This window comes from Panthera tigris, chromosome B2 (assembly GCF_018350195.1).
Source record: "Panthera tigris isolate Pti1 chromosome B2, P.tigris_Pti1_mat1.1, whole genome shotgun sequence".
NCBI lineage: Eukaryota > Metazoa > Chordata > Mammalia > Carnivora > Felidae > Panthera > Panthera tigris.
Genome location: NC_056664.1, coordinates 121,965,633 through 121,990,763, shown reverse-complemented (window position 1 = coordinate 121,990,763; position 25,131 = coordinate 121,965,633). Strand labels below are relative to the sequence as shown.

The window sequence follows — 25,131 nt, the reverse complement described above, 5'->3', positions numbered from 1 at the left end:
ATTGCTATAATCAAGAGGGATGCGTGTGATAGAGGGAACACTTAAAGAAAACAGGTCCTTTGAAAGAAGGAACTTTGTTTCTTTTCCACTGTGGGAGCTAAGCCATTAGAACGGTGTCTGGCACACAGTAGGTTCTCAGTAAACACTCACTCGGCGAGTAGACAAATGCAAAAGGGTGTCCCAGCAGCCTTAGTGTATAGACCATAAACAAGGTTTTATATATACGGCATGGCACATAGAACACTTTCAATAAACATTAGCTAATTTTACAGTTACAATTACAGATTTTGTACTGAGAGTGGCTTGAGATCCGGGACTTTCCATTTAACAAATTTGACACAGAGTTAAGCCCTGGGACCAGTACATGTTGTTTTTGTGAAGCATGTTGAAAAGAAGTTTTGATCTAAGGTATGGGAGGTTGGGTTAAAGGTGTTGATGTGATAGAGAATTCATTTCTTTTTCTTTCTTTTTTAAAAATATTTTTTTAATGTTTATTTTTGAGAGAGAGAGAAAGAACAAGCAAGGGAGGGGCGGAGAGAGAGAGGGGGACACAGAATCTGAGGTAGGCTCCAGGCTTTGAGCTATCAGCACAGAGCCCAACGCGGGGCTCAAACTCACGAGCTGTGAGATCATGACCTGAGTCAAAGTCAGGCGCCCAACAGACTGAGCCACCCAGGCGCCCCCCCCCCTTTTTTTAATATTTAGTTTTGAGAGAGAACGAGGGGGGAGGAGGGGCAGAGAAAGAGACAGAGGATCTGAAGACGGCTCCATGCTGACAGCAGAGAGACTGATATGGGGCTCGAAACCATGAACCGTGAGATAGTAACCTGAGCTGAAGTCAGACACTTAACTGACTGAGCCACCCAGGTGTCCCAAGAGTGCATTTTCACTGTATACCCAGGAATAACTGGTCATGTTTTTGAAACTTAGGTTTAATATTAGCAAGAAGCAACCACTTGCTAGGCAAGATACAAGGGAGAGAAAACGTGTTTTTCTTTACTCAAAAGCCTTCAGTGATTCTCCACTTTATTTTTTACAGAGTAAATGACAAATTGCTATTTGAGATGGTCTCTGTTCTTGTTCTAACCAATCCTTATCATGCAGTAAAAGTTTCAGACTAGTTTAAAAATTGTTTTTAATGTTTATTTATGAGAGAGAGAGAGAGAGAGAGAGAGGGAGAGAGAGAATGAGTCAGGGAGGAGCAGAGAGAGAGGGGAACAGGGGATCCAGAGCAGGTCTGCACTGGCAGCCTGACGTGGGGCTCAAACTCATGAATCATGAGATCATGACCTGAGCTGAAGTCTGATGCTTAACCAACTGAGCCATGCAGGTGTCCCTCAGACCAGTTTTAACATCAATTCTTATTGTTTTCCCTCCAACCCTGCTACTCCCTCCCTTCACCACTAAGAGTTCACTCTAGGACCTAAGGGCACTCACCCTTTGAATAAACTCAGCATTGTCCCACCCCTGATCTTTATTTTGAATGCACTTAAAACTCCACTTACAAAAATCCAATCATTGTCCAAGTGTCAACGTCAATCTCTTCATGAGGTCTTTCCCTAGAATCTCCAGTCATCGTTTCATTGGAATTTCCTTGGCACCTGTCAATTGATCTGGTGTTTATCTGAGTTGTGTACAAGTGTTTCTCAAGATATATATTTTTTCATCCTGTATCTCTTATACTTATAGCTTGGCACACGGCAGTTGCTCAATAAATAGAATTGTTTGATCTAATTTATCTTTTTTTCTTTACAAAAGAAGAGATTTGTTCCAGGTCTTCCAAGGAGATTTTTGGGACAGATTTTTAGCTTTCTGGTCTTTCCCAGAATTGTCTCCAAAATAGAAAATAGAGCTAATGTGGTAAGGCACAAAAATGAAAGAATGAGAAAAGAATAAGAAAAGAGGTGGGAGATTTTCCTTCCTCACATGGCAAGGATTGTCAAAAAATAGTTGAACGAGGGAAGGGGGGTATGGGGCTTATAATTATGCTAAGGTAAGTACGTCCTACTTGACTAATTTCTTGGCAACTTCGGAAAAAAGTCTGTCCATTGCCGTGGGAACCTGAGCCAATGGGGAAAGAAGGGCAAGGAGGGAACATGGCCCAGCCTCTGCCTAGAAAAGCCACAGCTACAGCCACAACTGTCTTCATGCAATGAATTGCTTCCTCTGGATGGTAGTGGGGTGGGTGTGCAGGACAGAGCCACTGAAAGACAGAGGTAAAACTTGTGTTCGTGGATAAACATTCCTTACAGATTATATTACCCACGCGGCACAAATAAGCACAGGAGAGAAGAGTCTCCGACATGAGGTTATCTCTTTGTTTTGCAGTTTTGTATCTCAGGGGGACGTGAGGGTGTGGAGTAGAGCCGGAATCGCGATGGGCTTTTCTATAATGGCCCACACTGTGAGAAAAAGAGAAAGCAATGGCATATGCGTAGCCAACCAAGGTGGGGCTAGGCCACCATGTTGTTGCGGGAAATTTCTCTTTTGGTGGTACCACAGCTGTGGTACTTCTGATGATGAGTACTGGTGGCCAGGTGGAGCACAGAACTAGCACTCTGGGTGACAGTTACATGACCATCAGAGGGTTGTCCATTGCCCTGTCTCTTTGACTCCCCGTCTTGTGTCCTACTTCACAGAGAAACTAGAATCATTAGGCAGGAAATTCCTTCCTTCTCTGATACAAAACCTACAAAACTTCCTACTCGGCAGCCATTCTTTTCTTCTTTCTGCCTGTTCTATTACAAGAGCTGCTTCCTTTTCTAAGGCCAGTCCCCCTCCCACCTTTTCAGGACACTTTACTTTTAGTTATGACTTTTCTGTCCTATATAGCCCATTGCTCTTTCTCAACTAGATCTTTCTCACCATAATTTCAGCACGCTTAAATGTCTTGCAAAAAAATAAACCACAAAAGCCTTCCCTACTCCAGATTTCTAGCTACTGTTTTCTCTCTACCACTTTATTTACAATCATACTTTGGAAAGAGATGTGTCTGGTAATGTAGAGGGGGCTCAATAAAGACGTGTTGAAAGAATGAGTAAGTTGAAGAATGGGAAACTGAAAAGGGGAATAAATCATGCTCTTCCTCAACATAAGTCAAGTGCATTGCACTGTTACGTATTTCATACTCTTCCAAGAACTTCTACATATGGTCATAGAGAAATGGAAATACCAATACCAGAACTAACAACAGTCCACATTTATTGAGAATTTATACTGTGATGGGCACTGTGCTAGCACTTCAGGCACACTTACTCAGTACTTCTCATGATAGCTCTGTGAGGTACGTATTCTTCAATCCTTCTCTCCCAGCCCAGGAAGCTGGAGGACAGAGAGGTCTGGAAGCCCCTGCTGCCAGAGTCTAACTCCAGGCAACTGTTCTGGAGCTAGCTCCCACACCACTTTCAGGGGAAACCCTTGGTTTGTCTTTTCTTTCATTGCAAGTGGTAAATTTTTAAAAAAAATATATTTAAGGTAAATTTAAATAAGGAAGGCCTGTGGTTGAGTGGAAAAACAGAATGTTAAAAGACCTGAATCCCAGATCTTAACTCTGTCATTAACTTGCAGTGAGTTACCTTGCAGCGTCACTGTTTTCTTTTTTGTTTTGTTTTCAGTTTTGTTTTTTGTTTTTGCTTGTAAAACTGAGAAACTGGGCTAAAAGAATTCTTGGGTGACTTCATTTGAAAGTTTTGTCAAATGTAAAGTGCTGTTTAAACGTGAATTAGAACTTTGATTTCGTGCTCTGTGGAATAAATTTCAGTTCTAATGACAAGCCATTATTGTGAAGTACCATACATAGCTTTGATAAATACCTAACTTCATAATTTTCAGTTATTTTTCTAAGGTGGAAGTAATATAATGTTTTCTGGCCTATGGCTGTAGCTTCATCATCTGCATGTTTTTTTGTCTATTTATTTATTTTGAGAGAGAGAGAGAGAGAGAGAGAGTGCAAGGGGCAGAGAGAGAGGGAGACAGAGAATCCCAAGCAGGCTCTGTTCTGTTAGCACAGAGCCCAAACGCGGGCTCAGTCTCAGGAGCCGTGAGATCATGACCTAAGCCGCAACAAAGAGTCCGTCACTTAACCGACTGAGCCACCCAGGCGCCCCTTCATTTTCTGCATCTTAATATTACTTTATTTAGAAAAAAAATTCTATTTCAGATTGACATTGCTTTTTCTTTTTCATAAAATCCCATTCATTCTGATGATAAGAGGAATACTTGCTCATGGTAAAAAAAAGATAGAAAAACAAGAAGACAGGAAGAAGGAAATAATATTCATCTAGAAACAATACTTGTTAAAATTTTGGTGCTTTCAAAAAAATGTAGCTGAGATCTTTGTTTAAGATCTACAGTACCCTGCTTCTTTTTAATGTATTATAGACGTTTTGAGAAACTTTCTTTTGATGATGCACAGTTTGCGTGACAGGAAATAACCAACTCCCCCTTGAGAAAAATTAAAGTAACCGGTGGCAGCCTCAAATCTGACTTTGTCACAATAGCGATTCCATTTCCTTCTTCTTTGGGGACAGCTGACAAGTGTCCTCCATTGTCATCACCACACCCTTCTCTTTCTTACCAAAGAATACAAGGTCGGGTGATAAAATGAGTAATTTGTCACTTGGCACCTTCTACCAGAGCAGTTGGAATACATAGTTGAAATTAGTTACATGTATGATTATATATTTTCTCATTAGGTTATATTTGTTATATATTTGTTATATATTTTCTCATTAGGTTATATTTGTTCAATGATATTGAAGCATTTTTATGCCAAAAAGGAGAGTCTCAATGTACTATAAAAAGAAAATAACTATTATAATATAAGGAAAACATTTAATATGAGTAATTATATATATGACACATAAAAGGAATATCTTGCATACATGTATTGCCTTTAAACATTAAAATTCATATATAAAGATGAATTATAGTCCACATGGTTAAGAGCTTGTGCTCTCCTGGTACTAGATTTTTTAGGGTGTGAATTTTGGCTTACAAGTTCTCTCTTTTTTTTATTTAAAAAGTTTTTAAAATGTTTATTCATTTTTGAGACAGAGCGAGAGAGAGCATGAGTGGAGGAGGAGCAGAGAGAGAGGGAGACACAGAGTCCAAGGCAGGCTCTAGACTCTGGGCTGTTAGCACAGAGCCCGATGCGGGGCTCAAACTCAGAAACTGTGAGATCATGACCTGAAGCCGAAGTCGGTCACTTAACCAACTGAGCCACCCAGGTGCCCCGGCTTACAAATTATTTTTTAGGTGAGTTATTTCTTTTCTTTGGGCCTCATTTTCCTCATCTTAAATAGTAGTCCCTACTTCATAGGGATCTTGTGGGATTAAATGCATCACCATGTGCAAAGCAGTATCTGGAACCTAAGAGCTCCACACATATTAGCTATTATTGTTATTATTATTATTGTTTGATATAATATGTGTATGGCATAGGTGACCTATGTCAGTGGTTCCCTAATACTCACAGAAAGGTCTAGAGCCAGGCTTGCTACATCAAGTAGCCTCAGGAAGTTTTGTAATATACTCTCCAGAGACTCAAGTTCAATGAGTTCGCAGTTACAGTGTGATGGATGCTTTCTTGGAGATGTGGTGGGAGCACAGAGGAGGGACTGAGTAATTAGTCCTCTGGGAAGGTTGAAGCAGGTTTCACAAAGGTCATAATGGTGGGAGAGGGGTGAATAAATACTTCTTAGGAGAAGAGGTGGCTGGGGAGGGGTGAACTCAGTAGAGGAGGAAGGTACATCCAAAGTTCAACTATATCTACTGAGGACTTATTACAAGCAAGACGGACTGCTGGACTCACTGATCTCATTTACCTCTCTAGTGAGGCTGGTGTTACAATCTCCTTCCATAAATGTGAACTGTAAGCAGTGTGTGCATTTTTCCCACACTCACAAAAGAAGTAGGATTCAAATCCAGGTCTGACTTCAAAGCTCTTTGTCTTTCTGCCAACTTCCTCCATTAACTGGGGTTAGGGTGTGCACTTAGCAGGGGGAATGCAGTGTGCATGGGGCTCTGGGTGGGGCCATCATGGTGGACCAGGTTGGGTGAGAAGGACCTCTGATGTTTCTGGTGTTTGCAGCTGCCCTCCTGGGCTTCCAGGCCTTTGGAGACCTATAGCCTTGGGGGCCTTGCCTAAGAAGGCTCTCCACCTGGCCTCATGGGTCCTGTATCTGGGATTAAGCACTTCCGATCTTAAAGCTCTTGTGGTGGCTGTGGTTGGGTGCAGTGGCCACCACCATCTTCCTTGGGGACTTTCCTTGGTAAATGCTGCCACTTTCCTTTGGCACTGGTTCTACTGCCCTCTCTTAGGTTACTTATGAGTGATAAACCACCCAGGTGCCCCAAGGCAATTTGGTTTGCTAGTTAGAGAGAAAATGATCTTCTTGATCTTGTATTAACCCAGTGATCTCAAGTTGGAAACACAAAAAGATTCTAAGGATGGAACACTCTATTTTTTCATATGTAGAGTTAAATATGGACTATGGCAAGTCATTTAAATCTTCTCAAACTTTAAAGGTACGATAGAAATGAGAGGGCATAACCCCTCCTTTTATTTATTAATGAAGTCACAAGAGGTAGGCTGTGCTTCCTTCTGGGTAGGAGGCTGAATTTAATTTTATTTAACAAACAACTCATTCTGGCTCAGTGACTCATAGGATAACTTCAGTCAAAAGAAACTTAATTTACTCCTGCTTCCCTGTTTTACTGTCTCCAGAAATCCAAAGAACCCACTATACCAGAAATACTCTGAGTGGATCAGGGTTTTACTCAAGGAAGTGCTGCAGTAGAAAATGGCCATTTCTCTGTGCTACATTCCAGGGAGTTAACAAACCTGCTGGGCTCTGACATAAGCAAACACGTTTGTACCATAACAGAATCCATGATGTGGGGTAGGATGGTGTCTGAATCATGTTTACATAGTTTCTCACAGAGGAAAATAAATTGCTGGTGAGACGTCCTTGTGGGTTTTATTATCGATAATCTTATGCTTTGCTAAATCAAGCTTATTATAAACTAGAATCATAGGAACCCTTGAACAAAGTAGCTGTTGTTGACCCTTGAACAAAGATACCTGTTCTGGCCATATGACTCATGGATGATTGTAATACCCAAGGAATACAATGGAATTTCCAAAACAGGCCTTTCTGACCTGTACTGTGCTCCCTTATTAACGGCTCTCTCTTGGACTTGACTTCTGCAAAAAACCTGTCCCTGAGCTCACTATCTTTCCCTAACTCACCCTCCAACTTTCTTCACTGTTGATCTCATCTCCAATTCTTCAGATGGCCAGAACAACCCCAGGATCTCCCAGCATTCAGGATCATCAAGTTTTATCTCCTTTTCTCCACATCATCTCTGGATTTATACCTTCTTTCTACTTCCATTGTAGTCTGCTGCCTGATCACGTTTCTCTTGATTTAGTGAGTCTGCGCCTCCTACATATGAGTGTTAGTTAATTTTCTTAAGCACTATTTTATGGCATCTATGTTTTTCTCAAAATTCTCTAGTGACCCTCTTTGTTTAATGAGTCAAGTTCAAGTTCTTTATCTTGGCATTCCAAGCCTTTCGTTTTCTCTCTAGTCAACATACTTTACTACTTTCTGGACCTTCTCCTACTTAATGACTTAATGTCTCCCATATGTCAGCTCAGTCTCACTTTTAGGCAATTCCTTCACAAGACAACACTCTATCTTATCTTTCAGAATTCAGCACAAGACCATAAAGCCTTCTTTTCCTGCTCAGAGCACTTCAGTAATCTCTGCCTTCTTTGGTCTCTGATTTATCGTTTTTGTCAGTTATTTTAGAACTAGACCATTTATGCTCTTGTAAGGTCCTTGGTTTAATGTGTGTTTGTCTTGCCTGTGTAATGAGATTGTTAGGTCTTCGAGGGTAAAGGAATCTCTAAAGTTTCCTTTTGAGCAGTCAGAATCCCCAGCCGAGGTATAGGATGTGGTAGGTGCCCCCTGCTACCCCAGTCCTTGTTGACCTGAAAGGAATTGTTGAGGTATTAGTATTTGGTGTCTCTGGCAGACTCCAATCTCATTGCTGTCTGGGACAAGAGCTATCCCAGCCCCGTGGTTACTGGTGTGGCTTAGCGCACCTTGGCCTCATGGCCTGCTTGGCAGACAGTGGATATTCTATTTATTGAATGAATGAATGGCAACCCAGAGGGAATACTGGCCTCCCTGAGCTCCCTGATTCAATTTTCTACTTTTTATCGCTCATCTAAAAAATAATGAATCGATTAAACAGTGTCAGCCAGGTTAACAAAAGGCAATGGCTGTTTTCAGTCCTAGCTTTAGAAGGTGAAAACTGTTGGGGTGCCTGGGTGGCTCAGTCATTTCAGCGGCCAACTCTTGGTTTTGGCTCAGGTCATGATCTCGTGGTTTGTGAGTTCGAGCCCTGCATTGGGCTCCGTGCTGACAGTGCAGAGCCTGCTTGGGATTCTCTCTCTCTTCCTCTCTCTCTGCCCCCTTCTGCTGCTCATGCACCCTCTCTCTCAAAATAAATAAATAAACTTAAAAAAAAAAGAAGGTGAAAACTGTTTATTTTTCATTATGGTTTTCCCCAGAGAGTCAGATATATTGAGTGATCTCTCCTGACTTCTTCGGCTTCTACTTGAATACCTCATCTTCCAATAAAATTTATGTCTAGTTGAGTAGAGTTGTGGACGACTCTTTCTTGGTTCCTTAGGTCTTGAAGCACATTTCAGAATGGCTCTAAAAGTGTGCAGCCCTCCTCACTTCATTGTTGCTTTAGTCCTGTTCATGTTTTCATTCCTTCAGACTGCCTTCTATAATTTCCCAAGACTGAGTTAATTGCTCCCGTCCCCAACCTCCCCGAAGTTAATCCTGCTTTCCTCTGAATCCTGTATACGCATACATGTTTCTCATTTTATGTATGCTTTTATTATACATGCATGTGTTATTAAATGTATCCTATCACATCAAAATGTACAGGCTTACGTCTCTATAAAGTTCTCAGAGACGGGGGCTCTGTCTCATTTTATCTTTATATCTCCAGGACCTGGCTCACGGTCTACCCTAGGAGGTGCTCCATCGATGGTCACTGGTGAATAGTGACAGGGAATGGGTGAAACAGTGAGGGCAACATCAATTCTGTCTTCTGCAGTGCAGTCATTTCAGTGGCTAACTATCCTGTTGGTCTGGTACTTCTGTATGTGAAATGCTGGGGAGCTTGGAACATGGAGCACAATCCAGGCGAGTCAGAAAGGAGCCGCAGCCACAATCAACGTCTTGTCTTTCTTCTAGAGGAAGACAAATGTTGAACTTTGAAGTTGTGGAGTGTTACCTGGCACTCAGGAGAAGTCTAAGCTAGTCCCAGCTCGCATCTCTGTTCTCTATTGTGGGCCATGGGGCTGCGGGCCTGAATTTTGGGGAGAATGGGAAATCATCTTGTCAATATGATTTCTTTTAAATCACCCCATAACATTTTTTAAAGTGTATTTTGTATTTCATTTTCTCTTTCCTTTTTTATTTTTTTATTGAAATTTAATTGGCATGTAACATTGTGTAAGCTTAAGTGTACAAGGTGTTTGATTTGATACATTTATATATTGCAATATGATTACTACTGTGTTAGCTAACATCTCTATTAGGTCATATAATTATCATTTAATTTTCATGGTGAGAATAATTAGGATGTAGTGTCTTAACAACTCTGAAGTTGATAATACAGTTGCCTGCAATCACTGTGTTGTACATGAGATTTCCAGGACTTATTTATCGACGAGTTGCACGTTTGTGCCCTTAAACACCTCACCCTGTAACATTTTAATTTAGGTTCTTTACATTTATGTGGTTCTCACAGGTAACGTTAAGAATCACCTTTAAGAAGATTACTAAAAGGCTATCACCATCCACTAGGAATTCTTTCTTAGAAAACTGAGTTTACAAGCAAATTGTCCCTCTTTAAGATGGGGACATCACTTAAGCACTAGATGGTTTGTAACATGCTGGGTGGCTTTTGGTTGACAGCTCTTCTGTGAATGTACTTTATATTTTTGCATGGTGTAACGTTTTAGATGGCAGCTTTTAAAAAAAGTATTTGAGTCTCTGGGTCACTTGTTCTCTATAAAAAGATATATATATATATATACGTATATATTATGTATATTATATATTTATATATCATAAATATATAGTATTTATTAGTTCGATCAAAAGTAATGAGTAAAGGAAAATCTTTTTGTAGCTCTGCTAAAATTACCTCATGCTTGTGCAGCGATAATGGCCCCACCTGGAGAGGCGGATCTGGAGGAATAGAACTTTAAAGATCAAGATTAGCAAATTAACCAACAGGAAAAGCCAAATAGCCAATTAACCTACTACTGCAAAGTCCTGGGGCTCGTCTGGGGCTCCAGGCTCTCTGTGGCAGCTGAATTTGCTGCCTTGAAACTTGCAGCTAAAGCTGCCTTATTCCTTCAAGCTCCACAGTCACTGGGAATGTTTGCTTTGTATGTCACTTCCTTTGCTGAGCGAGTGTGGAAATCACATTGTGTTGCTCTGAAATGGTTGCCATGGGAACATCTCCACCTAGTCATTATCTACTCAGCCTACTGATTATATTAAACCAGGAGACAGAGATGTACAAGGGGAGCTGTAACCACCTGTTCTGCAGAAAATTGTGATTGCTTCAGCGACATTCGCCTCTGAGGCCACACGTTTCTCTGAACACTCCTCTCTCCATTTTCTCTTCTCATGTTTCCCTCCACACAGAGTTAGTAAATGACATAAATCTATAGGAAATTGGTATTGGGATAATCAAGCCATTGCTTTCCCATTCTTCTGGTCCTCTTTCAGGTCTCTGCTTTAGTATCTCAGGTAGAATAAAAATAATCGTCACCCTTTCCTCTCACTCTTCTGCCCACCCCCACCTCCCATGCTTAGGTGTAAAGATAATCTTCTTTAAAGGTCTATGATTCCTGTGGCCTATGCAATGAAGCCACGTTTTTCTGCTACTTATCCAGAGAAACTTCTCAAAGTTCATATAAATGCCTGTTTTCTAAATTGTATAAAATATAAATAGTAAATAATACTGTCTGTCAACAGGTAACTTTATCTTACCTATTCTCAATCAAGACATGCATGGATCTGCCTGTATCTCTTATGAGGAGGATTTTCTGATCTTTATTCCTGGATTGAAAGCGACATTTAAGAGGTGTTGTCTTGAAGTAACTTTTTTTTTTGGTAGAAAAACTATAAAATCCATTGACTTTGTAATTTGTCGTCTAAACCAGAATACTTAGGGAGTGGGAAATGGCATTATTAATAAGTATGCCTGGAAAACAGGTACAAATTTGACTATGCCAGGCAAACTAGGTGTATATTGTCATCTTATATGTAGAATGTAGAAAAGTTCATAGGTGTGGTAGTCCCATGTCTTCAAAAAATATGGGAAAGGGGCACCTCTTACAGAAGAATGTTTGTACAGATAGAAATTATAATTGTGGAATTTAAATGCTGAACCAGCAAGAAAGTTCTCTGTTTATATTTCTGTCGCATGTAAATTAAGCCAATGTGAATCCATCCTTGAAAGTAAACTGATGGCACTGGGGATTGAAAAGAAAAAAATGACATGAACAAAGGAAAACAGAGCAGGTGAATGCACCTATGGAGATGTCATAAACCCTTTCAATTTTGTTTAAAAATCTAATTTAAGAGTTAGTAAATTTTTTCTGTAAAAGGCCATATAGTAAACATTTTTGGCTTTGTGGGCCATATGGTCTCTGTGGATAAAAGTGGTTGTCAATGATATATAAATGAATGAGCATGGCTGTGTTCCAATAAAATCTTATTTACAAAACAGGCATGGGGGCTTATGGGTGGCCCAGTCGGTTAAGCATCTAACTTTGGCTCAGGTCATGATCTTGAGGTCCATAAGTTGGAGCCCTTTGTCGGTCTTTGTGCTGACAGCTCAGAGCCTGGAGCCTGCTTCGCTCTCTCTCTACCCCTCTCCCACTTGTGCTCTGTCTCTCTCTCTCTCTCTCTCAAAAATAAATAAACATCATATCTATCTATCTATCTATCTATCTCTATCTCTATCTCTATATCTATCTGTCACAAAATAGGCATGGACAGGAGCACAGGTTTACTGCATTGGTTGTCATTGGCCCAGTCTCATTCTGGTTAACTGTTTTAATATCTGTAAACTTTATTCTGAAAAAAGGAAAGTTATTTTATTTATGTTATGCTATTTTATTTTTTTAAGTTTATTTATTTATTTTGAGAGAGAGAGAGAGAGAGAGAGAGAGAGAGAGAGAGAAAGTGAGCTTGAGCTGGGGAGGGGCAGAGAGAGGGAGAGAGAGAATCCCAAGCAGGCTTTGTGCTGTCAGCCCAGAGCCCCACACCAGGCTTGATCCCATGAACCGGGCTCAATCCCATGAGATCATGACCTGAGCTGAAATCAAGAGTGGGCGCTTAACCAACTGAGCCACCGGGGTGCCCCCAGGAAAGTTATTTTAGATATTAATTCTGATGTTTTCTGTTCTGGTATGGCAGGTTGGGGCTGTGCCTGATGGGGCTAGTGGAGAAGTGCAATGGGCCTTACTAGTAATGTACATTTTTGTTACACATGTTCCAGCCATTCAAGACATATGTTGAAGAGAGTGGTAGAAGGTAACCCCCCAGGGACACTCTGGACAGGGGGTGGCAGCCATGTGGGTTTCACTAAGCATTTTAGAAGAAAGGCTGTAGGGATGAGACACAGGGTATAGAGGTTATGGTGCTTTGGTTTTTCCTATAAATTGTCTTTTTAAGCAAGTCCAAGAGTAGGTTCTACCTTGGGAGAGAGAGCAAAACTGCAAGCACCTGAGGAAAATAATCTTTGGTCTCTGCCTGTACTTGGAAAAAAAATGACTCAAAATTAAGGTAAATGATACAAAAAAATCACTTTAAACTAGTCTTGTACTTACTGTGTAGAATTGGAATCAGTTGGTAAAAATAAGAGTTTTAGCAAAAGGTCCCAAAATGTATCTTTGGGGTTTATTTTTAAATTTTTATAGAAGTATATTTAAAATGTTTCCCTCTAGGCAGAAAGCACACACTAACAACTCAGCCAGGCAAACCCCAACAGGAACATGAATGACATTAAAGAGAACTAAATAGGCTCTATATAAAGTAGTAGGAGGTATGACATGTGTATTACATCTTACGTGACTGTACGTAACACAGATAGAACATAGCTGGTTCTACCTGGCGACAAGTTACTTTAATTGCCGACTAATGTAGGAAATTGTGGAGAATGACTGCAGTAATGTTGTTGATTCAATTTTCAACTCAGTAACTGGGTATGCCAGGCATTTGACAATGGAATAGACAGTACCACAAATAAGGAAGAATCTCAGAGGGCTTCAGTCCTATCTGAGCTGTCGAGAAAAATATAGGGGATGACTGACATTTATAATTATTTAATACAGTCTTTTTGAGGGGATCCTTTGATCTAGTTGGACAGATATTCAGGATCTTGTAGTCTGTTTAGGGAACTGTTCTACACATCTAGAAAAAAAAAGTGAGTCCACTAGAAAGCAAAATACAATGAAGGTAAGTTGATATCGCCTTAGCATGTTTTATTGCTAAAGAGACATGAGTGAAGGAGTTATCCAGAGTGCAGTGCTGAGCAGAGGGAAAGAAATTTCAGAATGGATGGCCAACACTATCACTTAATGTGTGGAGGGTCCTGAGCAACATACGGGGTGAAATGGGGGTGGAGGGAAGATAGCATCCCAGGCCAGGGGAAGGAGGCTGGGGGTCAGTCCAGACACTAGGAAGTTTCTGGAGGACCTTCAGAAGAGGGATGACAGGATAGTACCTGCTTGTATGTGATTTGTTATATAGTGAATAATATAGTAGTGAAATATTATCTGCATTGGTTTTCTGTTTAAAATTTTTATACATTTTTTTCAGTTTTTTTTAACGTTCTGAAAGTAAAACAGATGATAAAAAAAAAACCCAAATCCAAGTGTTGCAAGGACCTATGATGTATATAGGGAAATTATTCCTTAATCCCACTTGCAAAGATAACTGCTCTTAGCTGATGTTGCTTATTAACATTGGAATAATTTAGAAACAGATTATATCATTTGGAACCTTGGAATTATTATAAAGAGAAGTATCTCCTATTTTTCCTAATTTGTTCATGCCTTATATTTGAAACATGACATAACATCTCATCTAATATTGAAAGAGACTTTTTTGGTTATTTTCTCCATCTCACACTTCGTATGTGAAGCCATTGGAGAGTCCTGATCTCTTTGAGACAATGAATTAACTGGACCCTCTGCTCATCCCCATCTTGCTTGGTGGAACCGTATGCCTGGGAACTGGAAGTCAGTACAATCTAGATATTGTCAAAAGGGGTAACTTCCATGAGTAGCTGGACCAGCCTAATCAGGGTCATAAGAAAAGCTGAGATACCATTTGAGCTCCCCATAGTCTGTATCCAATATTACATTGGGTTAGCAAATCAACTGTGTCTTCGAAAATGCATTTTTTGAGGGGGCTGAGTTGGGGAGGTTATCTCTAGTATGGAAAGGTTACTCCAAGTCTCTGTGTCCCAGAAAAAGAGCTGAGAAAATGGATATTTCACATTGCTATGGAAGTTTAATAAGCTAGGAGAAATACAAGCATCTTTATTCACTACTGACCTTTTGAGGATCCAAGGATAGCAAGTTTTGACTTCTCCTAGTAATTTTTAGGGGTCGAGGTAAATCAAATTACCTTTCTGCTGAACTTGTTTATGCCAAAGGAAAGTAATACTCTGTGGGTGCAACCCAGAACTTTGAAATTTATCGATGGGAAGTGGTATGAGAACCAAACACTGAAAACCTTGGAGCAAACTGTGAAATTTATACAGTTTCTCCCCCCACCGCCCCCACCCCCAAGTCCAAAGTGCAGGATGATTGCAATAGAAGGCATGCTATCAGGCAGGGTGACTGGTCACTGGTTTGGGTTTCCAAAGGAATTTGAAATTAACAGAATTATGAACCAGAGGTTGAGCAAAACTCCAAATAAGGAGTAATATATGAAGGGGAAAGATAGAAAGAAATGACTTTCCGAGGTAGTTCTAATGGAAGAAGCAGCAAGTGCACACTACAAGGGCTCAGCCATGGTGTAGAGCTTTATGAGGAATGCAAGAACAGATCTCAGGGACTTCGATGAGACAAAGAAGGGAGAATTAGACAATGGGTAGTTACTAAGGGCCATATGTGAGTAGGTTTCCCTGTGGGGTTTTAACAATAAAATAGAATCTCATCTGGTCTAGTTCTGGATGAAAGTGGAAAGAATGTGCTGGATGATGAAAGGAATAAGTTTCCCTGTATAGGGCTTCACAGTTTTTAAGGCTTACATTCTGAAAGCTGAAATGATCTCATTTGATTCTCACTAGAGCTCTGGGAGGTAGGGTAGTGCCAGAATCACTTCACTAGGGAGGAAATCTAAAGACAAAGGGTTAAGTTCCATTTGGGAGGGGAGACATGGAGGAAGGAAGGCAGACCTCTGAGGGTTTTGAAGTTCAGAGGGAAGTGAGATTTTTTTTTTTTTAAAGAAAACGTTTGTTCCTTTCCAGGTACACTTGATTACTCACTGTTAAGTAGGCGGAAGTCAATGAATGGGTAGGAGCCGCGGCGTTCAGCAGGAACCCCCGTCTGACCCCTTAGTCGTACATCTCCTAAAAAACAGAAAATCCAAACAAATGTTTGAAAACATTGCCAAGTGTATTCACTTTTCCTCTGTAAATCCTCTTACTCACTTATGTCACTGGAGCCAAATGTCAGAAGGAAAATGATTTCCACTTACCTTGCTTAAGAGAGAGCTATGTGAGAGGGGATATTTAATGAATGTTAAGTGTAATGAACTTAGCAGTACTCTAATAAGTGAAGCAGCACTCTGCTGTCTTTTAGATTTGCCTGGAAGGTGGATCTGTGAAAATTTTAGTAATTTACAAGATTTCCATAGTCTGAGGGCCACAAGGAGGGGGCATCTGAATCTGGGAGAACAAATGATGCTCTGGGATTAAAGCTTTTATTCTTGTTAGAATGTTTAACTGCCCAGTGTTATTTCTCTTGGTTCCAGCACAATTGTTCTCTGACTAGTGTCCATTGCCCTGTTGCCCAGGATTTATCATTGATCTGCTTTGGAATTTGCTCCATGAAGGCCAGCCCAGCTCCAGGTACTTCAGACACTTGCCACCCTTGTACACGAAATAGTCAGTGGAGCTTGTAGAACTTATTCATTTGCAGGTTTTCTTTAATGTCTGCATTCACGTTCCTTTTTGCTGTGTCTTCTGCCTTCCCGATCAAGGGAGGGAATGAAATAGAATGGAAAGAGCATGTACTTTAAGACGAAATAGACCTAGGACAGACAATCTCGGCTCAGACACTTGCTACCTGTATGATCTTGGGAAATTTATTTCTCTAAACCTCAGTGGTTCACAGTGTCATGGGTTGAAGAATATAAAATAACACTTGCTGCCTTGCAATAAATGCTGGGTTTACTTCTTTCTAAACTCCTGCAAAGGATCATGCATATTAATTATGTGTTTTGCATTTTTCCATAGTGCTTTGTGTATTGTATGGCACTTAGCAGACTCTAAGTGAATGTCTTCTGTTGACAAGAATAAATATAAAGACAAAATGTACAAATTAGCACATAAAATATGGAATTAGAGGAGAGAGAAAAATACGTGAGATCTCTATATTTCTGGAAGAACTGAATCAGGGAAAGTTTCAATTCCACGAGTAATGGGTCCCCTCCCATAAACCACTTTTTCCCAGACATGACGTGGCAGTGAGGCCTTAGCCTATGAGTAGAGAAAAGGGACAGTCATCTCTCCTCCATTCCTACCCCCTGGAGTTAACCAGGGTCTGAGTGAGATCCCCTTCAGCTGTAACCAGTGCCATTGGCAATGTTTAAAATATCCCTTACAGATGGGCGTTGTGTATGTTTGGGCTTACAAACTGCAAGCTGTGAGCCTCTGGGTTATTCTGTGATTTGAATTTTATATTGGTGCCTTATTTAATGCTTTGTATAATCTGATATTACAGTGCCATGTTGATATTAAGGAATGTTACAATTTATGGAATAAAAGGGGAGGAGGAAGAAAGAGATGGAAAAGCATTTTTATAAATATGAATATCATCTGAGATCAAAGAAAGGAGTGCTGTTAGCATTTGGCAAGTTCATGGGGGTAGATGGCCAGCAGTTATAGGAAATCCACTAGGGAGAGTTGAAGGGTTTTCTTGTCTTCAGCAGCTTGTCTTGAACACTCCATGTTTACAGCACTCTAAAGAGTTCACAAAGCACTTTCACAAACATCACAGTGTATTTATTTTCTTGTTTATCTCATTGGATGCTCACAATAGCCTTGTGAGGAGAGCCACTATTATTCTACTTACTTTATAGGTGAGAAAATGGAGGCTCAGGAAGAAAGTTCAGGCCTGCTGTTCACCTACCCAGCTCCAGCTCAGGGTGCGGGCGGGCCCTTTAGAGGCGCTCAGTAGATATCTATGGACTTTAACTGACTGGCTGAGTTTATGGTGCTTTAACTTATAACTAGCAGGGCTGGTCCTTAAATCTAGGTTATTAAACTTCATAGGCAGAGCTCTCTCCTCAATAACATTGGTTTCTAATCTTAAGGAGTCTGTACATAATGGTTTAAAAAAAAATCACAGACCCTCACATGATAGGTGAAATTTAGCAGCCATTGGGAAAATACAGCACGCCAAAATGATATAATAAATTCAGCAGTGCCTAAATGATTTATATTTTCTAAATGATAATCAGATAGACATATGCTTCAAAACTTATGCATGGATAAGCCTGTATTCATTCGGTCTATGAAGCCGGCTAGGCTTTAGGTTTGTTGACCTGTTGTGTCATCCCTGTGGGCTTCTCTAAGGGGTTTCAGGCTCACCAATTGGAAATCACTTGTCCACTAGTACTTTTTTTCCCCAGGATTAGCAAAGCATCCCTCCTGACTGTGTAGTTCAGAGGGTACCATTTTCCCAGAAAACTTCTGCATAATATCAATAGAGGTTTTGAAGCCTCTGTCAAAATTTATTCCTTTTGTCCATCTGACAGTCTAAGGCAGAGGACGCCCATTATCATTCAGGGTTTTAGGTTTAGGGATGAACATGGAGGAGACAGCATCACAAGGCAAGCTAGGTAAAGGGAAGGCAATATGTGAGTAATTCAGAGATTCCTGTTACTGACAGGATCAATATCTCACCATCTTGGGTGACTGTGGGCAACTCAATAACCACTTTGAGGTCCAGTTTCTAATATTTAAATTAATTGGCATAATTACAGCAGCTTCGCCTCCCTCACAGGGTTGTTGTGAGGAAATTATAAGGTGCATGAAAATAGCATGAGGGTTAGAATTTCTTGAAACCTTACACGGTACTAAGCATTTTACATGTATTATTGAATATCATCTACCCAACAACCCAGAGAAGTAGGTGTTATTATTAGACCATTTTACAGATGAGGAAACTGAAACCAGTGGAAATTTGATAATTTGTCCAAGCTCACAGAATTAGTAAGGGTGGAGTTTGTATTCAAATTCGAAATTGGCTCTTAAACCCCATGTTCTTAACCTTTATCCTATATCATCAGGATAAAAAATCATAGAAACAGCTAAGCATTCACTTTTTTATGGCCCAATGTATGCTTTGATTGCTATTTGCCAATAAACCAAATATATATTCATCATGACTCCTGAAACTTGAGTACGAGGGGAATCCACCCCCTTGATGAGTTCAAGATTCAATCAGATAGATGTTGTTTATTTGAGTAGCAGTCCAGCGGAAATGAGCCGAACGAGTAAGACAACCAAATCCTGTTCTGGATCAACAAGGCATCTATTATTTTCAAGTAAGAGATGGAAAGCAATTATTAAAAATATTATTCAGTAGAACTGAAATTACCTAGCAACTAATTTAATCAAGCTCTTAATTAAATAGAATTTTCATGATGTAATGCCATTTTGGGGAAAAAGAAACAGTGAAGAAAGTTGATAGCAAAGGCACTTAAATAAACAAACAGAACAAAACAAATCAACAGCAACAACAACAAACTACAAAACCCATACCTGAAAGCTTCCTTTTCAATGCTTCTTCTGTCTATAACTACAATTATAGTTTTGGAAGTGGATTACTCATAAACCTAATGATGGTTTTTAGGGGTAGTAAATAATAGTGTTTAAAAAGGATGAAATCATGTTAAAAGTACTAGTAAGGCAGGAGGCAGGACAATTGTAAGTGGGCTAACAAAGCATTTTAGAAAATTTCAACACGGAAAGGTAAATACAAACAAACCAAACAGTCCACATCCTGAGCATTCAATTTATTTGAGAATAAGGTAAGATTCATGTTTTAAGGATATATTTCCAATATAGAAAGTTCTCTCTCATTCTCCCTGCTGTTATTAGCCCCTCTGATACTAAATTGCTTCAATATGCTCGTGGGAAGAGAGAAATAATTCAGTAACAACCGTCCCTGGAGGAGCAGAGGCCACTGGGCTGATGTCCGAAAAACAGAACAAGTAGCGTCCTGCTGAACTGCTTTTTCTGGCCTCTGGTCTCAGGCAATCATCTATTTACCTAAGGCCTTATATCCAAGCTAAACAATTATTTTGACTATTCATTAGGCCCTTGTTTCACTTAAGCAACTTTTTTTTCTGGCAAGCGAAAGGTGCTGTGGAAGCCGGGTCGGAAGTGTTGACAGCTCAGAGTCGTGTCCTCAGCCTGTCCTTATTGTGTTCCAAAATGAAACAAACAGCAGGGAAATTCTTATTTTGAAAGGGCTGCTTCTCTTTTGCCCCTTCAGGCCGAAAACATAACATGTCGTCCTCGGGTATTTAGGGCTGCAAACACAGGCAGAGAGCTGAGCTGAGTGGCTCCAGGAGCCAAGACCCGGAGACAGCCACTCACCCTCCCAGGGGACGTGGTTCCGGGATGGACCTCTTGCCCACTTGGCCTCTCAGGCTGTCTCTGTTTAATAAAAGCTTGCGCTAGGGAGCAGACATTATGTGGCCTCTTATGTAACTGGCAAATATGGCGGAGACTCTGACAGCAATGACAACTTACAGTGGCTGAAACATGGGCCACATGACGAGAACCAGACTCTGGCCCCGGTTGTGGAGTCAAGGTCACTTCAGGGTGGGGAAATGGGGTCGGAAAGGAACAGAGCAGTGGCTACTGTGCTCCTGTGGCATCTGAGACAAATGAAGAAGGTGATGATGACAGCTGCAGGAAACACGGAGAGAGATTCATAGCAGGGGTGTCGCTATGAACAAGGAAGATGAGCTGGTGATAGCGTCAGAAAGATGCAACCATGGAGCGGCCCAAATATGGTGGGGAGAAGAAGCTCTCGTGAAAGTTATTACTTTGAGCTTCTTTAGACACTACTAATTCACATCACTGCTGTAAACTTGCAAAATGAGGGCAGACAGAACCCAGACCCCCAGATCTCAGACAGGAGCTTTCGCCAGGGTGCACTGCCTCAGCTGGCGGCTTCGAACATTTCAGATGACTACTCTCAATTAGCAAAGTGAATTATTTCTTCTAAGATGTTTATCTAGCCAAACAAAGAGGAGGAAGGTTGTGCAATTTGATCACTCCGTAGATTTATGGGATAGTACAGGCAGCCAGTTTAGATAACTCAGGCAGAGATGATTGTTCTGAGTGCTATGAGCTTGCATGAGATCCAAGATGGCTGATAGACCAAATTTCCCATTTGGGGCTTCAATCTTCTGCTTTACTTTTTTGAGTGAGCCTGGGCCTGTCTAGTTACTAAGGGCTATGTGTTGATCTGGCTGAGTAGGAGGCTTCTTGTCTATTGACCTGTTGCACTAATTGTGTATTTCTGGGCTGTTGCTGAGAGGGCTTTGTGTGTAGGAAAGAGACAAACCAGAGTTAGTTGGCCAAAACCACACTTCTGGCAAAAGAAACAAAATAAAGTTTTCTTTGCATGTGAAAAAAAAAGTTCTTTCTTTTTTTTTCTTTTTAAAAACCTTGGTCTCTATATCAAAATCAAGAGAAAGGAGAAATTTCACCAAGTTAGAGTCCCCAGACAATACTATATATACTACCTTGCAACTTCTGCTTAGACTTATTAAATACTTTATGACAGAGGTGCGTTTTGGGACTTGAATGTTACAAAGGTGAATGTATAAATAGCACTGCCTTTATTTTCTAAAGTAAGTGAGGTAGGTTTCATCTCAGACTAGACATTCTTCAGCTCGATGGTTATACAGAGGGAAAATAAGAAAAAAAAGTTGAGAAAAAAAAAAGTTACAATCACCAGGAACACAGGAGTCTAATAAAAAAAAAAAAAAGATATTGAACAAGAAGAAGCAGAAATGCCTAAAGAGAATTCCAAAAAGCTGTAAAAGAACTTAAAAGAACACAAAGAACATGTCCTCTTATAAAGATTAAGAATAAGGGGAATAATCTGCAGAGTCATTTTAGGGAATATGTGATCTGGGTCTGCCTTAAGTAATGAAAACACTGATGTAAACTTCCATATTATTCACTTATTTCTGGGATAATGCTTTTCATTTCCAGAATCTCATCAAAGCAAAGTTTATTGTTTTTAAATAAGTGTTATATAGTTGTAAATGTAGGTATCTCTGCTCCTGCTCACACCCCACCCCTTCATAATGCCTGGTACATCGCAGGCACTCAAAAAATAGTAACTATTATTCTTTGTTACTATTCTTCTGAGATTTCTGCCCCCTCACCTCCCCTCTCCTATGATAGTCATTATCATTTAGGAAGATTTCTAAGTAGGGAACTGTTTTAAGGACTCTACATGTATAAGATGGTTTAGTCCTTATGACAGTCTGCCTGAGGGAGATGTGTGTTTCATCCCCCTTGTACTGAGGAACGCAAAGAGCTTACAAGTGACTGAATTGGGATTAGAAGCCAAGTGGCGTCGGGAACACTTGCTCTCTAACCACTGTTGCACAGGGCCACCGTCCCCATTCTCCACAGCAGCGACCAGTGCAATCACTCATGACATTATCACGGTTTCCTTTGATTTCCCGAGCTCTTTCTCTTCTCTGTGCTGGGTAGTTTAGGGTTAAAAAGAAGAGTACCAAAGCCATGTCCTGGGGAAAGACAAATGTTTATCCTGGTACTTTTTCATGGGAGCATTGCAATCCCACCATGACAAGAATGCTGTGGCCCATGTCATGGGAACCCATGAGGCCCCAGTGGTGCAGGTTAGACCAGAGGGAGTATGGATCCCACCGCAGATGTAGGCATCTTGCAGGTCAGTAGGACTTTTGAGTAAGTGAGTAAGTAAAGGGACCAACTCTAGGTTGGCTCTGAGCAGACCCCGGATCAATTCAGTTCATTTCAACAAATGCTCATTCACAACATTACACAAAGTGTTAGAATGTAGGGGAGGAAAAGGGAAATACAAAGGTCCATAGGATGCCATCTTGGCACTCAGATAATCATCTAGAAGAGAGTCACAGAAATAAGCAAATATGATATATGCTAGAAGAAGTCTAACCGTTAGCAGCATTGGGATATTTGTGTTTGGATCCCTCTCTCAGAAACATTGTGAGGCTTTATGATTTTATGTGGATAAGTAACTTGAAAATTTCTGGGCCTCAAGTGGTTTCCTAGCAATCTTATAAAATGTTTCAGTTGGTAAAATTGAAAGATAATTATTTAAAGATAAATATTTAATAATATATTTAATTTAAAATATTTAAATTAAATATAATTTTTAAATTAAAAAAATTTTAATTTCAGTTTAGTTAACATGTAATTTTATATTAGTTTCAGGTGTCAAATATAGTGATTCAACAATTGCCTATATTACTCAGTGCATATCATGATAAGTATATTTAAATTAAGTATAATTTTACATTGAAAAAAATATATAAATATATACACACACACACACACACACACATACACACAAAGCAGGAGAGATAGGGAGGAGAGAGAGAGGAAGGGGATAAAGAGGAGAGAGAGGAGGCTACAGAGAAAAGGGACATGAGGAAGAACTGAATACTGGGGCTGAGGGAAAGGAAGGTGTCAAGGATAATTCCTAGATTTCTGCATTGCATAACTGGATGGTTGTACCAATCACAGAAAAAAGGAAGTTCTTAAAGAGGTATTATTTTATGTTTTTCATTCAATAAATGATATTTAATATATATGATATTTATGATACAGTGTTTTTGGCAGACAATACAATAGTATAGAACCTTGGGAAGAGTCTTGGCCTCATGGAGTTTAGTCTACTGGAAGGGACATCAAGGAACAATTATGTGCATAAATGTAAAGTTGCAACTTTGGATAGTGGAGTAAAAGAGACATATATTGTATTAATAAACTGATAATGGACTTCACCTTGCCAGGAAGGTTGTTTTGAGCTTCCCTGAGGAGGTGACATTTAATCTGAGATCTGTTGAATGAACACAAAATCATTTTAGGTGAACATATGTCCTGATTTTCCCTGGAAAAATCTTTATTTACACCTGTTGTTTTGCCAGGTATAATTAGTAATAGTGCCCCTTTCACACTCAGAAGTATTCTGATCGAATCACACATTACATGATCACCCTGAGTGCAGCAATCCAGGCAGACAGAAATGCATTTTCAAAGGCCCTATGGCAGGAAGATGGCATATCTGAGATAACCTAATAAGAGCAAGTGCATCACAGCAAAAAGATCGAAGTGGATATGGTGGGGTATGGTATAAAATGAGGTTGGGTAAGTGTCAGGACTTTGTAGGATAGACTGAGGAGTCTGACTTTATTCCAAGAGAATTAGGAAGCCATGGATGAGTTTAAGGGAAAGATGATGTTATCAGATTTACATATTGAAAAAAACAACTTCGGGTACAATATGCAGAATGGATTGGAGGGACAAGAATGGCAAGTTAACAGATCATTGTAATAGTCCAGGTGAGAAAAGATGGTATCTTGGAATAGAGTGGTAGTACTGGTAGAGAGGTGAATAGATTTCAGAGATATTTAGTAGGTAGAATTGACACATGGTGAGGAATAGTATATGAAGGCTGAGGGAGAGGGACGTATTGAGGATAATTCCTATAGGCTTGCATAACTGGATGACTGATTGTATTTATCATAGAAAAAGGAAATTCCAGAAGGACCAGATCTGGGGAGAGAAGTTCACGTGCTCAACTTTGGTCACATTGAATGAGTTACTGAGATTTCAAAGCAAAAATGTCAAGTAGGCAGCTAGACACATGAGTCTGACACCCAGAGGGAATGTCTGGGATGGAGATATAAATGTATAAGTCAAATTAAACTATAGGCATGTATGAAGTTGCACAGAAAGTGAAGTGAGAAGTGAATGGGGCTTATCATCCAACCTTGAGCAACTATAACATTTAGTGTCTTGTTAGAGGCAGAGTCTATAAGGGAGAAGGGGAAGCCATGGAGGTAAGAGGAAATCCAGAAGTTTGTTGTGTCATGGAACAGTTATTCAAGAGGGAGGGAACGGTTTTCAGGTAAATTTTGCTTAAAGAGTAAGTGAAATGATGATTGAAAAAAGTCCATTGAATTTAGTTGAGTGATGATGGTGAGAAATAGAAGCCACTACATCATGTGGAATTGGGAAATTGGGAAGGTTTTCATCAAGGAGCAGATATTTAGGCAGATCTTAAGTGATAAGTAAAATTTGGAAAAGCAGCATGTTATATTGTTGGTTTGTGATTCATCCAACTATGATCACTGAAATAAAGGGAAGAGATTTTTAGGAAAAAATCATGCTGATCTTAAGAACAATAATAGTCACTAAGAATGATATTAATAACAAAGTATAATTTGAAAATTGCACAGAGGACAAAATAGTCCAAGTTATGAAAATCCCTGTATAGTTTTGCAAAATACATTGATACCCTGCTAATCACTACCTATGCTTAAATATACTTCAGGAAAAAAGTTTAATGTAAATCACTGCCAAGAAAAGTATTTGTTGGGAAGAAAAGAATGGGTACATCAATTGAGAATAAATATAATTAATAAGATAAAATAATGGCCAAGTCCCAATATTGCTGAATAATTTCTTGTTTTTTTGAACTTTGAATAATTTGAGAGAAGTGTTTTAATGTAT

General features: G+C 39.9%; 1 protein-coding gene across 4 annotated transcripts in view; it reads right to left on the bottom strand.

The window, feature by feature from the left end:
* PDE7B (phosphodiesterase 7B) overlaps positions 1-25,131 on the bottom strand; it is a 311,875-nt gene that overhangs the window by 60,449 nt on the left and 226,295 nt on the right. For all 4 annotated transcript variants that reach the window (XM_015543911.2, XM_042987194.1, XM_015543910.2 and 1 more), the window contains one exon: positions 15,616-15,699. In XM_015543911.2, the coding sequence (XP_015399397.1) occupies positions 15,616-15,699 (84 nt within the window). The remainder of the gene's footprint in view (positions 1-15,615; positions 15,700-25,131) is intronic.